Source organism: Acanthochromis polyacanthus, chromosome 15 (genome assembly GCF_021347895.1).
Source record: "Acanthochromis polyacanthus isolate Apoly-LR-REF ecotype Palm Island chromosome 15, KAUST_Apoly_ChrSc, whole genome shotgun sequence".
In the NCBI taxonomy this organism is placed as follows: domain Eukaryota; kingdom Metazoa; phylum Chordata; class Actinopteri; family Pomacentridae; genus Acanthochromis; species Acanthochromis polyacanthus.
Window position 1 is genome coordinate 852646 of NC_067127.1, and position 16599 is coordinate 869244.

The window sequence follows — 16599 nt, forward strand, 5'->3', positions numbered from 1 at the left end:
GATAACCCAGCCTGTTTTATAAGAATGTGAAGTATTACTGAGATGTATTCAGTAGATTGTTTCATATGCAGGGGTTTAATTACACTTTGTAATGTTTGCTGGCAACAACTAGAGGCCTCTGGTATTAAACTCTGCTGAGCTCTAAGTCAGAGTTAAAGCTACAGAAACACACCGATCAGCTCAAACACAGAGTCCTGATCGCAATACAAACCAGCAGATTTACCGTCCACAGCACCAGACATCTCAGTGTTAGGTGTTCTTCAGCTGACTTTGTTCTACTGAGTCAGTGTTCCCTCAGAATGATGAAGAGCCTGGAGCTTCAGCCCTTTAATGAACACTCATTGAAATACAAAATTCCAACCATAGAGTGCTCCTGGACTTCAAAATGGTTCATTTTCATGTTGAAATTAAAGGTCAGTGAAGTTACCGTATGTGCTTACTGCTCATTGGTCACAGAAAGCATCGCAGTAAATGTAAATGAAGAGTTCATTTGCAAAAACAGATAATTCTGTTTTAATACATTTTCAGAAAACTTTTTATTTTATTGTTTTTTTGAGATAATATCAGTCAAACTGCAGCTGAGTGGATTTGACTCAGTAGAAAAATACAAGAGAAGATGGAGAAAAAATAAATTATTAGTGTTATTATTATTATTATTATTATCTCAAGTAAACAATAAAAAATGAGTTTTCTAAAAAACGGAGTTACCTGTTTTTGCAAATGAACTCTCCAAATATCATCACTTAGAAGAACTACTCGCCTCTAAAATCTGTGAGTTTGGTCCGCTTGGCACGGGGAGTTTGGACCGACCCACAACTCCATCTTTTTCCAACTTCACAGAAAAACAAAGTTTGATCCGTTCCAGGCCTCTGCTGATTGGTCAGATGCCACGATGTGGTGTGATGTAATGTAGAGTGGTCTTCTCTGATTGGCTGGTGGAAAACACATGATTCTCACTGAGAACCATTTAATGTGTGGAAGCTCCTAAATGTGATCACTGGTCCCATGAAGGACTACGTAATAACATAGTTTCTGTATGATATCCATAAAGACAGCTGGAGTCGTGGATTTATTAGAATGTTTTGAGGTAAGAAGGAAAAATGCAGACATGTTCTGCATTCCAGTCACAAACAAACTGCAGCTGCTCTTCCAGATGAAGTCGTGCTGCTTCCAGAGGATTTGGGGTCAGAACGGCCAGAAAAACAACCCGGCTTCCAAACTGGGGAATGGAGCAGATGTAGTCGGACATCCTGGGATTTCTGGCAAACTACTTGAGATGAGTAGGGACAGACCACATGGATATTAAACAGCAGCCAGAGTTTGTGAGGTGTAGCAGCATTTACAGCTGACTGACATGAGAAAAGGATTTATTGATAGATTAGAGGCAGTCTGCTGCCGCGACACAGTTCATGGAGATAATTAAAAGCCTGAGTGCTCAATCGTTGCAATTTGTGTCATAATTTGTTCTTCTTTACTGAACAAATCACAACATGCAAGAACAGTAGTTGTAGATTCAGCTCCCATCTCCAGCATCCGTGAGACTAAACAACCATAAATCCACTCAGAAGTCATCGGAAAAGTCACCATCTACCTTCAGGACTGCCAGATAACTACCGTGTTTTAAGCGTGTGTGAACGTGTAGCTAGTGGCTAACTGACTGACTCCACACAAACACATTTCTAAGCCCCTAAACTGTGGCAAATGTTGTTCAGTCCCTGGATTCTGCTGTGGTTTGTGTTTCCTTCCTTCCCTTCAGATAAATTATGGAAGCCTTCCAAGTGAAGTGACTCATAAACGTCCTTCTAAATGTCCGCTGGCCAGTTCAAAGAGCAGAAAGACTGAGATGAAACCTCCCAGAATATCATCATCTGTCCAGTTTAACCGTCCCAAAGCGTCAGAAGCAGATCTCCTCTCCCCTTCAGAGACCATCACTCCTGAATAAATCATATCTAAAAACTCTCACATCTTAAAGCTTCTCTGCTCTTCCGTCCTGCACAGCTCCACTTTCTGCTTTTGTGACTTTTTTTTGCATACAAAGGAGCTTCTAACCCGTTTGGAGGTTCATCTGACCTACTGGGACCCAGACAGAGAAGGTGTTTGTGAACGGGAGAGGCAAAAATAAAACAAATAGTTTTATTTCCAACTACCTGCATTCTGCTGCTCTCACTGAGCTCTCATGGACACGTTTACATGCAGTTAAATCCACACACGTTCTGCATTCCACTGACTGAATGAAGGGAAGCTTTGAATGCTTCATCAGTTCTTGTTTCATGATGATTTTAATGCTCCACGTCGTTCCTTCGTCCTCCAAAGCTCCCTGTTGACGGAGCAGCAAACAGATTTAACTTCATTTGACTCCATGTTATTTTGGTCGGGCTCATTCAGCCTCTCCTGCCCCCCCCCCCCCCCCCCCCCCCGGTGGAGAAACGCCTCCTCAGGGTATGCAAATCTGCAACCAGCAGAATAAACTCACCGCTGTTGTGTAACTGGTTAGAAGTGAGCGGTGTTCCTTACATCCCATCTAGGTAAGAGAGCAGCTCTAAAACTGCCCCGTTAGAGGGGTCGGCTCCTGTTTTAGCCCCAGATATGTTCAAACTGCCTGCTATCCCGGTGCTGAGAGGCACTTAAGACAAAAGCACCCATCAAGTGGGAAATGTTATGCAAGTCCTCCTCAGATCATTACATCTGGACTTCTTACATCACCGCTGTCCTGCCAAACCTTTTACAGTCTATTTATAGTCCATCTCAGTCACCTGTGCTGTTTTAAGGAACTCTACCACCACTTAGCCACGTTAGCAGCTCTGATGCTAACACGAGGATGACAATATTTGATCAAACCAGGACCATCGACCCGGCTATGAAATACTCAAATGATACTGGAAGTTTCAGATGCCTTATAGTTTCAGTACATTTAAAGACAGCCTCTAATGTACGGATAGAAAAATGTTATATTACCAAATACTGTCTATAACCAGACACACATTCTGATTACTCCACATGTTTTATTATGACAAGTTTCAAAAATAATGAAATAATGATAGAAATAATGCCTCTTCTGTATTAAAAAGAATAAAAATAACGCTCTAGTGCCAGTCGGTTTAAACATTGCTTTATAAAAAACAAGCAGGACGTGAAGTAAGGACATGTCCTGGAAAACAGGACGTTTGGTCGCTCTACAAACACACAGCAGGGCTTTAGCTTAACGCTGACATGCTCACTATGAGAATACTGTTCTCTGCTAGCCTAGCCGCACTAGACAACCCATGGCAACGAATTTAATTCTCTGCCAGGGTGGGTCTAGTTACCCTCCATAAGGCTCGAGGCTGGATTCTCCTAAAACTGGCCGGACCAATCACCATGAAGTGTAGAGTCAGAAGGCCGGCGTAACGAAGTGACGACAGAGGCGTGACGATTCTGACAGAAACAACCGGCGCACAATAAACAGTTATCTTTGGACTCGGCTTTGGCCACAGCCCTTAAAGATTTGAAGCTAAAATTCAACCTGAAAGATAAACAAAGGACGGCACTGAAGTGTTTCATTGAGAAGAAAGACGTATTTGGACTTATGCCGACGGGATATGGCAAATCCTTAATATACCAGTTGGCTCCGCTGGTTGGGAAGCTAATGGGACTTAGCCACAATCCGCCGGTGCTCTCGGAACTACGTCAGCCTATTCGTTGCGCTGATTGGTTGTCTACCTACCCAATTGCTACAGAGTGATTTGAAAGACAACCTTTTAGCCCGCCTCCCTCCCTGTCGAGCGGTCCTAGACCCTTGTGCCGTCAGAAACATGGGTCTAGCGCGGCTAGGCTAGTTCTCTGCAGTAGTACTGGTAAAATCACAGAAAAACCAACAATAAGTTACATGTTAACTGTAAGAACACGAGCCAAAACTGTGAACACATCTTAAATTAGGTGGTGACATTCAGCGGGTACATGCTAGTTTGGTGTGTTAGCATGCTAATGTTTGCTAATTAGCATTAAAGGGAATGTTATTACTGTTTGCAAGTATTATTTAGCATTTATTTGACCAGCTTAGTCCCATTGAGGTCAAGGGAGATTTGTTCAGATGGTTCTTTGGAGACGACAAACTGCAGAATATTCAAAGATGGGAGATTAGGACTTCCATGTTTCCTTGTTAAAAGACAAATAGGAAGTAATGGTTCCCAGAATGGTTCTGTATGGGTGTACTTTGGCTGGTTAGACTCCCACATTGGTAGGTAGCTGATCATCATGGACAGGAGACACAGAGGCATCAGAATGCATCCACTGGAGGACACGACTTCACTCCATCTGATCATAGTTAGGACATTTCAGTGTAGACCAATGAGGGAGAATAAACAGTTACTGCATGTCTGATTCTCCCCTCTGGTTAAAAAATAAAGGTAGATGTAAAAGTCCTGCCTTAAGAAAAACACCATGAGCTGCACTGTGAGTGATTTAAACGTCTAACTTTGACCTAAATATTCTGCTGCTGTCTTTGTGTTGAGATGAAAATCAAATGAAAAACGTCTCCTCTCTCTGCTGGTCCTCAGACTCTGGACGGCGGGCAGAACGTCGTCCAGCTGGAGACGGCGGTCGGCGCCGCCATCAAAAGCTTCGACAACGCTCTGGGAATCAACGTTCCTCGCAGCCGCTTCCTGCCGGTGAAGACCACGTCAGACCTGCTGCTGGTCATGTCCAACCTGTACAGCCTGGACGCCGGCTCCCTCACCATGAGCCCGAAGAGAGAGTTCCCAACGACGCCTCACGTCAAGCTGGGCAGCTCCTTCACCAAGGTACCGTTTCAGCCACGGACTTTTAGCAAGTGGTTCTGCTGTTACTCCTTTTTAATTGTTATTTTTGGGGGTCTCTGTCCCTCTCAACCCCCCCGGCCAGCAGGCAGATGGGTCCCCCCTATATAGAGCCGGGTTCTGCTCGAGGTTTCTTCCCTGTTAAAAGGGTGTTTTCTTGCCACTGTCTCCTTTGGGCTGCTCTGGGGTGTCAGGCATATGGGTTCTGTAAAGCGTCTTGAGACAATTTCACTGTAATTGACGCTATATAAATAAAATTGAATTGAATTAAAAGTTAAATCAGAAAATTGCCCGGCACTGACTGTAAATACATATTAATAATAATATTAGACATGTTTTAATAATTAAAAAACTAGAGCTATGAACAAATGATGCTTTTTTCTTGTCTATTGTTTTAATTAGTTTAGATTTTTACCTGCTACACAGTATTTCTCTCTAAATACAGCAAAATTTACATCCAACTATGTGGACACAGTTTTAAAAACATTTATGTCAGAGGCTTTCAGCTGCTGGTTTTTCTGTAATGTTAAATAATTACACAGTCCTAAAAGCTTACAGGGTCTCAACATTAAATTTTCCGGATGTCAGAATGACTTTATGTGGTCAATAATTGATTTCTCTAAAGGCTCCATGCTAGCTGACAGACTTCCTCTTGGTGTGTTCTCAGGTCCAGGAGTATCTGACCCGCTTTGAGAGCATCCCTGACATGCTGGAGCTCGACCACCTCACCGTGTCTGGAGACGTCACCTTCGGAAAAAACGTGTCTCTGAAGGTGAACATCTGCTCTTCATTCAGCTTTACTTCACATGAAATAAGGAAATCCATTTTTGTTTCATGAAGCCGACGTGTGGAATAAAATCGTGCTGTAAAAGGTTTAATCAAGCTCTGAAAATTATGGATTAAAAACCAATTCGATGGCACCGCGGTCTCTGGCATCTCTGCAACTGCTGAAGTCAGGATAATCAAACTTGGCACTGAAGATCAGTCTAAGGTCCCCTGCTCAGTTGTGGAGTTACAGGTCAGCAGATCAAGTAGGGAGGGAGATACGTACGATGATCAAAATTGATACATATTGCATCAGTTGTATAGGGAGGACAGGGTTTTCGCCAGCAGAGGGCGTGGTTCTGCCCTCTACTGAGGGCTCATCTAGTTATTAATGTTTTTCTGGTGTAGTTTAGAATGTCGTCTGTTTTTATTTGTGTTGTTGGTCCTCTTTGTCTACTTTTACTGAAAAGTTCAACCAGAGACGGGAGTTTAAATTAGCTTAATGCTAAACACTCTATATGTAATCCATCAGATGTTTTCTATGTTAATTACGTGATCCCTGATTAAATAAAGAAATAAAACTAGGGCTGTCAAAATAAACACGTTAATGCAGATTAATCCATCATCAAGATTAATCTGGTTAAAATTTTACTGTGATTAACCCATCAACAGCAGAATGACTCAGAATCCGTGAAACTTCTCTAGAAACTCATTCTAGGCAGTTTGTCCAAGTAGACTTACCGTAGCGGACAATGATCCGGTAGGAGCAGAACCTAAAGACGTAAACAGCACGGTGGTGTCTCTGTGGGAAATGTGAATGATATATAAAGATGGCAAGAGTCCATCTTTTGTTACATATCTCACTGTTGTATAATTAATCATGATGAAGTATCACTATTTTTAATCGATATTAATCACATTTCATGTTGCAGGAGCAGACAGACTGACATGCTGATGTGACTGAAGTCAGTTACTGCATTTTTAAATGGAGAGAAATTTAGTCATGTTAGATTATTTTAAGACGATAAGATAACCTGAGCCGTACATGACCAATCTAAGGACTATTTTACACGTCGATCACTTTAATTTTATTGATTTTCACACAACCTTCATCTGTGTTTTGTACTAAAAAGCAACATGTGATCTGTTGGACTCCAGCTGCAGATATATACAGCAGATGATGTAGAAATGACCACAATTATCATATATATATATATATATATATATATATATATATATATATATATATAAATTAATTCACAGCAGCCCTGTTACTACTCTGATTAAAAATGTTTATCATTTGGCAGCACTAAAATAAATCCAAGGCCTCAGAGTGCAGAAATCAAAGCTGTTTGCTGTAAATGAGCAGAGGACTCTAATTATTCATCCTGATGGCTCAAACACCTCCAGTGAAGTCTGACTTTCATTCATGTGGTCCAGATGATGACGTGCACACACACATAAATTCCTGTTAGAAACGAAGCGGTCCTGGCGGCAGCAGCCGTCTGATGTACTGCTTCCATTAAATCCTGCTGTCAGGATGTTTTTGTGTCTCTAATAATCTAAAGCTGTCATTCTTCCTCCCTGCAGGGCACCGTCATCATCATCGCCAACCACGGGGATCGGATTGATATTCCAGCTGGCTCCATGCTGGAAAACAAAATCGTATCCGGAAACCTGCGCATCCTGGACCACTGAGGCCTTTCCCCGCCCCGCCCCCATCATGTGACCCAGCTGGCTCTATCCCGATCATGTGACCCGTTTCCACGTTTACCCACAGATTGTGACAGGAAGTGACTTTTCCCTGGAAGGCTGAGTGTGATTGCATGTGCAGTGCTCCTCTGCAGCCTGGGATATAGCGCCCTCTACAGGCTATTTATCAGAAAACCTTCTGAAGCATTGATGATGGGCGTCACTTCAAACTAAACTTTATCAACATTAGAGTGAAAAACAACTAATTAGATTCTCAGTGTAGTGACATAAAATAGACTTAAACTAGTCAGAGGGACTACAATAATATGAATAATATAAATAGGATACTAATGAGACTATTTAGATTTGATTCCGATCCCTTTGAGCTCTGCTAATGCAATCACACCGTGTACTAACACAGAGAGGTACCGCCATGGAAGTTCTGAGCGTTTATTTCAAGCACAAAGACGTCACTGCAGCGTTCTGACGTGGTTCCACAGTTCAGGTACCAACAAAGCACTTCTGTATGTAATATACAACTAGATTCTGGTCAGTTCTGCACCATCTGCTGTATTTATCTGGAGCTGGAGTCCAGCAGATCGCATGTTGCTTTTCTAGTACAAAACGCAGACAAAGGTTGTGTGAAAATATTAAAAAATAAAATGATGGACTTGTAAAATAGTCCTTAAAAGGGTCACGTACCTCAGATGATGTTATTGTCTCACCAGAAATGGAACAATGACTAAACTTCTCTCCATTTCAGTTCATTTGTTAAACAACACAGAGCTTTAGTACTGAACGTTCATCCTCCTTCTGTTTTCTGGAGTAGCAGCTAAAGACTCTGCTGTGTTCACCAGCGTGTCACTAACTTCACATCCATCCACAACTTTCACACTTCATGGAGGTGAAATATTGATCAAGTGCAGCAAAGTATGAACACACGGAGTGAACAAATGCAGACATAAATAACTCATGTGACTCAGACTGAAGCTTCAACACCACTGCAGACACTAAAACACATCAGATCTGAGATTATTCAAACATAACGGCCTTATTTCCACATGCTTTTCACTGGTTGGAGCTCTCCCTGGTGCTGTTATCTCCTGTAGCAGTTTAACAGCATCCAGCCAGCTGGTCTAGATACGAGTATTAATGCTAATGGATGGAAACACACACATATATGACGAAAAGTTGACACACGTCTGACTGTTTTATGATTCTAGACAGCAGAGCAGTGAGCCAGAAGATGCTGAAAACCTCAGTAGAGTTGAGGTTAGTGAATAATTCTCTGTTTAGCTTTCACTCTGAGCCAGTCATTAGATCTGTTCATATAAAATAGTGCAGTTTTAAAGTCAAAGCAGGATAGCAGCAGAACATCATGAATCTGTGGAACCATTAGTCCTGAAGTGAAGTCTGTGCTCACAAATAAAGTGGTAACTTCCTTCTAAACTGTGACAGAACACTTCCAAACCAACCCGGCCTCGACTAAAAGCTCATAGGAGTTTGTGCCATAGAGCAGAACGTTTCCCCACGTGATGCCTGAACAAGTCGTGTCTTTGTTCTGCCGTCGACCTTCTCATGATGTTCAAGGTCCATATCCACCATTACTATGCCATGAAATTACGTGTAAGTATATCATTCTAAGGTGAAGGCCTTTATTTGTCCCTATGTGAGGAAGATGATGAAAAATATCACAAAGTCGTGCATTATTTCTGTTTGTTTGTTTGCTCATATTTCCACCTCCGGGCGTCTCTCGTCTGTCCGTCATATCCAGCGTTTTCTCTCCAGAGCAGGAGCTGCAGTATTTCCTGTTTTACACACAAAGAAAGAGAGACAGATTCATTTACAGAACAGGTACTCAGCGTTTCAGTGTGAGAATACTTGAGATGGATCCGACTCATGGACCGGGATCCTGAAAGCAATAAGTGTTGATCTGTGACGAGGTCTCAGCCCAGATCTGCCTCAGAGCTGAATAAAGTGCAATATGAAATACTGAGCATGAGTCTGTTGTCTGTTCATCACATCCAGAGCTGGGGTTTGGTTCAGTGGCACTCAGAAAGTTCAAAGTCTGGACAGTTTACAGAGAAAATGAAGAGTCCAGATTAGAACAGAAACCACAGAGCTGTATTTGTATTTGATGAAAACATGAACAGATCGTCTGCTGTTTGTTTTTTAGGTAGTGAGGTTGTCAATGCTACTCATGAAATATTTTCCCACTTTTTCTGAATCGTTTGATAAATTTGGTGGGCTTTTTTGAATATTAGTTTATTAGACAGGGACCATGTACAGAAGAAGAATAAAAAATCATGGTCTACAGTATTTATTGTACATTTTTATACTCTTGTTCCATATTCCTGCTTCATTCTGCCTGTTTATGTCACTCAGTACTTCCGAATGCAGGAGGTCTTTAGTGACCATTTCATCTAGGCAGTGGCTCCCCTGTGATCTGATTGGCCTCCCCGTGCCCCCCCCCCCAAAAAAAAAATTAAAAAAATAAATAAATTGGAAATTTACATTACTGATAATCCGATTTCTGACGCTCTTGAACTTAACTTCGTTGTCCGACTGCACTTGAATGCACCAATGAAGTTAGTTTGATGTTTTGATCGTACTTCGTTTGGATTTAAAGAAGCTTTAAATACGTCTACTGAGGAGAAGACGAGCAGCTTTGTACCTTTACGGTAAGAAGACTGGCCGTTTCTCAGTACGTAACTGTCCGTACTTGCGTTCTTACGTACTCGTGAAACGTCATCATCGAGACTGCATGGGACCAGAGTAGTGTGCTAGTAGCTATGCTAGCTGCAGCTCCCAGTCACCAGGAGGGTTTTATTAGAGGACGTCAGACACAATCACACAGAGAAACATTAGAGCTCACACTGAAACGGAGCTACAGCTCTGTGTCTTGGAGGATTTATTTTAAAAGCTACGTGAGTGACGGGAATAATCCGTGTCACAGCAGACCTTATTAGCACTTCCGCTGGGTCAGCTAACTTCCGGTCACTCCAGTGATGCTGCTGTAGGTAATGTAGCCAGAAAATGGATAAATTTTTTGTTTGGGCTTTACAAAGACGAGAACAAAAACATTCAGAGCAAGTGTAGCAGCCAACTAATGCTTATTACAGTTTGATTTATGTATTCAAAGTCATATTTTTGAAATCATGTAATTTTTCCGTAAAACAAATTCAGGCTTTTATTTTGTAGAGAAGTAGTAGAGTGGTATGTTATTCAAGAAAACATCAGAGTAAAATATGCGGTCTGAAAAATGCCATAGAATAATATTTCATTGCACAAGTAAAAGTATAGTAATTTTTAAAACTGTTCAAATTCTTAAATTTAAACCTCTTGACTAATACAATCATTTGGCTTTTTAAGAGACTAATGGACAATTAAAATAACTTTCTGCACTAAAACTAATAAACATGAGGTCAAATAGAAGGAACAGTTTTAAATCCTGCAGTCCCACGACGACAAGAATAAAGTTTGTGAACAAAAACTAAATCTGCTGCTGGATTCCATTAAAGTCCTAATAAATGATCATAAAGTGTGATACTAAAGGTTTGTGGTGCTAAAAATCTCAAAGTAAAGATATCAAGTTGAACATCTGGATGGAGGCTGATAAAAGTTGACCTTCCTTCATTTCTCTGGAGCGACTCCATGGATTTTAGGGATGCTGGTTAAAGACCTGCTCTTCTAGTCTTCCTTCTCGTCGCTGTAAAAAGTCACTCCATCCTCGCCGACTTCAACACCTCTTCATGACAACTTGTTCTGCCTCTGACCTGGTGGAAACTCCAGAAACTCGAGAAAACCGTCGGGCGGGGGAAGGTGTGGTGGGCGGTGGAGGGGGGTAGAGGGGGTAGAGGGGGGAGGCCGCCACCCACCTCCCCTCCTACTCTCCGCCCTGACTCCACCCATGTGGTCACTTGGAAACTACGATGTCAAAGGAACGACGAAATTATGTTTTTATTATCTGATCTGTAGCTCAGTGAGTTAAGGATATGCCTATGGAGCTGCAGGTTGCTGGTTCAAGACCAGACCCTTCTTGAATTTTCTGAAAAACTTCGACAAAGAAAGAAAATTGCCAGTGGTGGGTCTTGATCCTGCTACCTTCCACTTGGTAGTCTCTCCTCTTATCCCCCTGAGCTACTTGCTCAGATACTAATGCTTCTTTTTTTTGCACATTTATCTTCTATTTGTAGTCGTGTTCAAGTTTTTTTTTTAAACTCGAGTCTCATCTCGACCATTCTTCTCAGGAGGTTGGACTTCAGCCTTTGTGCTGGAGGGTTGAACCCTCAGTTCCAAGACTTTCCAAAGCCTCCACACCTCCCCAGTCCTCAGGACCTGAGTTTTCAGTCTGAAATTTTCTAAGGCCCACAGTAGATCTCTGTTAGATTTAACTTTCAGACAGTCCAAGGACTGATATCTTCTGAGTTCCTGAGCAGTTCTCTGTTAGTTTGAACCTTCAGACAGTCTGAGGACTGAAGTTTTAAAAGTTTCTCAGTACTTTCTCTGTTAGTTTGAACTTTGTGGTTAACAGAAGCCTTAAAACTTGTGACGATGAGTCTTGATTTCACATTTAGACCATCCATCTGAGTTCTTCTCAGACCTTCACCTGTGGGTTCTTTAGAAATCCTGAACAAACTTTGATTGTCTTCACTGAACAGTAAAGTTTGTGGAGATCAGAAGGTAACATTAGTTTGATCGATGCCTTCAGCTACTAGTAGACTTTATCTGGAAAGCAGTTTTCTGAAATGAGTTCTTAGTAAATCTGTCCACAGTCAAACCAAGAACATAGAAAGAGGAAATGTTTGAAGAAACAACTTGATGTTTTCATTTCAGACTAGAAAACGCTTTAAGACCTTTATCTGTTTTTGCTCTTTTTCATCGTTTTATCGTCTCTTCTGTTTAATTTGATCTTCTAAAGTCTAACTGGTGTCTTTTCAAATGTTTTGTCTTTAGTTTGATTCTTCTTAAATCTTTAGTTTTGCTCTTTTCTCATCTTTTATTCTTGTCTAATGTCTGATTTGATTTTGAAATGTTTTGTCTTTTTTGTATTTGTTTTTTCAAATGTTTTATCGGCTTGTTTTCTCTCCGAATGTTTAATTTTTAGATTAAATCTTTAAGGTTTTTCTTTTTAAACATTTTATCACATTTAATGTTTAATTTTCTTTTTAAATGCTTCATTTTATTTTCTGTTTAATTCCTATTTAAAGTTTTGTCTTTAAGATTTAATTTTCTAATTAAACATTTAATTTTTTAATTAAATGTTTTGTCTTTTTAAAGGTTTAATAATCTGATTAAATGTTTTTGATTTTTTTTAATGTTTAATATTCTTGTTTAATGATCTAAAATATTTCATCTTTAATGTTTAATATTTTTGTTTAAAGAATGTTTAATTTCACAATTGCATGTTTTGTATCTTCTGTTTTTCTGCCCAATTTAATATTAATTAAATTTTATATTTTCTTTTAAGTTTTGTGTTAAATGTTTGTTTCCTTTGATTTTATTGCTTTTTAAATTAAGTTTATTTCTTTAATCTTTTTTGTCAAGATTTTAACCCCAACATCAAAAATAAAACAATTAAATCACAATAAAATACTTCTGTTGTCACAATCATGAGTTCATCAGTTATTCAGTTTATCAATTCAACTTTATTTGTTTAGCACCTTTCACACAGATGACAAAACTACACAAGCAAAGAGAAAAAACTATGATTAAAACTCAAAAATATTTTAAAAAAAGATTAAACATGTTAATAAAATGTGTTGTGTTCAGGGGATGGAGGGAGTTTATTGAAGTCTTCTTGGGCTCACACAGTAAATCATTTAAAACAGAAACTTGATATTCAGTCTAAGGAAACTGCAGAGCGACAGAAGAACCAACAATATCTCCTGTTTTCTCCTCTTCTGGTGCTTTCAGACCAAAGAACTACAGACTCTTCACAACCTGCTCAAACTCTTGGTACAGGACCTCACCACACGGGTCAACAAGGTTTCCTTCTCATTTCTACTCTGAAGCTCACCTTCTCCTGCTCAAACTGCTGACAAATGTTTGTGCTGCTCTAAAGTCTGGTCTCCAGAACTTCCTAAAAACTCTTAAAGTCTCTTCTGCTGCAGGTTGCTTTGTAGAACTGTTCCAGAAAACCTCACTAAACCACATGGAGGGGCCTCAAGATAATCATCCAAATGAAACCGTACAAAAACCAAACTAGCACAACCCAAACGCTAAAGTCTCCTGCAGCCTACCAGAGAAGCTCTTTAAACAGAGAATCAGGACAGGAACTCTGACCTTCTGGACAACCAACGTTGGTTCACAAACAACCAAAAACCTCTAAAGACTCACTACAGCCAAGATAAAGACACAACTCAGCTGCACCAAATCCACTAATCACTGCACACATTAGCACCATGTGCTAACTGTGGCTAAAGAACCACATTTACCAAGACAACTATCCAGTACAAAGCCCTAAAACACACCAAGAAACACATTAAAGAGGATTTTACTGCTGGAAGCTGCAAGCCAACGCCTGAAGAACAAACTAAAGCAACGGAGTCAAACCCGGTTCAGTGAAGAGAAGCAGAGGAAATGTTTGACTGCAGACATAAAGCAGGAAGACACTGAGCTGCTCAGGTGTTCCTGATGACACCAAGCAGCCACCTGGACAGCCAATAGGAACACAGCTTACTGGAAGTCCAGAGGGCTGCTTAGTGAAGGAAATTTAGTTTAAAGTTGAAGCAGAAAGTTAACAAAGAAAGTTGAAAACCACCTTCTGATCCCTGAAACCTCTGAGTTTTCACACAAAGAACACCTGAACATGTCAAACTGGTTCCATAGTAGAACCTTCACTGTAAAAACGTCATAGTATGGTGTGTTGCTCAGAAAACATTACAACCGGCTGTCTAGGGTCACTGAGGAGCAAAAACAGGACAAATGCTGGTTTCCAGGGGGTTGAAAGATTAAGTTTACAACAACACAACATGTGAGCAGAAAAATCACAAAGTCTGTCTTTAGTTCAGCTGAAAATATGAGTGTTTGTATTTTTTATTGATGGTTGTTCTTTTAGGCCTTTTCATACAAATTAACTTCTGTTGTCATTTCAGATTACATCACTGTCTAAAGTGTCTTTAAAATCATAGTTTTGGGTCCACAGGTGGCATTCCAGGAGTCCACTCTTCATGTAATAACAGCATAATGTGCCCTCAAACAAAGAAAAGTGAATAATTTATGTAATTAAAATGTCATTTCGATGTAAAAACAACAAACTGATTAGCCTTCCTGGAAGTTATTACAGAGATAATATGATATAAAAAACGTTAACAGTTTAAGAAAATAAAAGTAAGAACAGGCAGTCCTGGTATTTTCTACTCACACGGTGGAACTCATCGCCTCTAAAACGCTCCACATGGAACGCTTTGATGCACGGTTTGTAAAACACAGATAAAGGTGAATCCCGGGTAAAACACACATCCTTACAGAGGATCAGCAGTGAAGCCACATGTGTGTTTGTGTGACTTTATCAGACCGGAGTCAAACTGCTGCATGTGCATTTTCATAGATTTCTTTCTGTAAATATTCATATTTTTGTTGTAGGAGAAAGTACCTATTTATATCAATGCACTAAGTGGTGCTCTGTTTGCTGCTGTAACACCAAAAATGTTCTCACTGTGGGATCAATAAAGGGTTAATCTATATATAGTCTATCCATATATCCTGCTGTAAATGATGTGAAACCTTGATGTCTGCAGTAGCTGTCTGAGACCAGTAGGTGGCGGTGTAACATTTCTATTTTCTCCCTGAGCGGGGGCTGGAGGCAAATGACATGAGGAAGTTGAAAGGACATGGAGGGAATGAATGAATGAATGAATGGTTTATTTTGGTTACAAAATTACAGAACAATAATTTCATTTTGTGCATTCAGTTAACAAAAAATGAAACATTCTTAATGTAAGCATTTTTTTCTCTTTTTCCTCTTTCCCTCCTCACAAAAAAGATGAAAGGGGAAAAAAGTCTCTCCCCCTCTCTCCATACAACTCAAAATAAGTTTAGTACATCTCAAATTAGGAGGTTACATGAAAGCAAAAATCTATTTTGAGTGAAAAACTGCCAGTTTTTAGCATGTCTGGCTTATTTTAAGACATCTAAGCTTGACAATCCTGGTAAAATAGAGCTTAGAATAAGTTTCCCAGCTAATTTTAAGATCTCAATATTCAACATATCACATCTTATTTCAAGAAATCTTACAGAGCCATTTTTCACTTGTTGTATTGGCAGATATTTTCACTTATTTCAAGGTAAAAGTTCTTTGAAATAAGTTTTTGTTTCTTGATTTCAGAGGGGCATTTTTTTCAGATGCAGCAAAGGCCCCAACATGACAGATCCTCCACCAGGCTAAACTGCTGGGACGGTCTTCTTTTCCTCATGTGCTTTATTGCGCTGTCTGTAAACAAATTGTTGTTGTGCCAAAAGCTCTATTTTTGTTTAGTCTGTCCATAAAACATTTTCCCAGAAGGATCGTGGTTTGTCCAGGCAAAAATCAGTCGTTCTTTTTTACGCCTTTCGTCAGCAGTGGTTCCTTCCTTTGCCTTCACCATGAAGTCCTGCTTGGTTTAGTGGCGTACGCTACGTGATGTTTCCAGGTCAGCTTTCAGGTCTTTGGATGTTTTACGTGATGTTTTTTCCATATTTGCGCCAACCTTCAAAGACTTCTCATCAGTTTTCCTCTTCTCCACCAAGTCCAGGCAGGTTCTTGACAGTTCCATGCTCAGCAGACTTCTTAAGCATCCTGATGAAACCAAGATACCAACGTCCTTGCAGATGGCCTTATACCCTTTAGAAGCAACAGGAAAGAACATGTGGCTTTTTAAAACATTAAAGTCATCATTCATTCTAATTCATGTCCTGTGGGCACTGAGTTTATCACCAGGTGATTTGAATTTCTGATTAATAGCGGTTTTCTTCTCCACACTGATTTAAAGAGTGCCGATACCGATTTCACAGCACAATCTTTCCGTTTCTCTATTTTTTCCCTACTATTGTTTTTTAAATTGTAGTTTTATCATTTGCTGTTTGGTATCAAACATGAGTTGTCTGTAGACCAAAGCTGGTTCACTAGACTCACTTTTTCAGGAGATTTTCTACATCATGTATTTAAATTTCATGGGTGCCAATAATGGTGACCAGGACTGACTTCAGTGTTGGATAAACTATAAAAAGAGAAGTGAATGAATGAGCAGTCCTGGCTGAGCAGCATCAGAGCTACTTCCTCATCCAAGAAGGCAAATAAGTACATTTAATGTGAAAACAAATGAAACAGTCGCCATCGCTGATCATTTTTCTGCAACTTAAGGGAGCA

At 40.1% G+C, this 16599-nt stretch overlaps 1 protein-coding gene across 2 annotated transcripts in view; it reads left to right on the forward strand.

Annotated features, from left to right (window-relative positions):
* Nucleotides 1-9246, forward strand: part of ugp2b (UDP-glucose pyrophosphorylase 2b) — a 52907-nt gene extending 43661 nt beyond the window's left edge. For both annotated transcript variants that reach the window (XM_051959943.1, XM_051959942.1), the window contains exons 8-10: nucleotides 4536-4778; nucleotides 5461-5565; nucleotides 7149-9246. In XM_051959943.1, coding sequence (XP_051815903.1) covers nucleotides 4536-4778; nucleotides 5461-5565; nucleotides 7149-7256 — 456 coding nt within the window. In that variant the 3' untranslated portion in view covers nucleotides 7257-9246. The remainder of the gene's footprint in view (nucleotides 1-4535; nucleotides 4779-5460; nucleotides 5566-7148) is intronic.
* Nucleotides 9247-16599: the final 7353 nt, after the last annotated feature.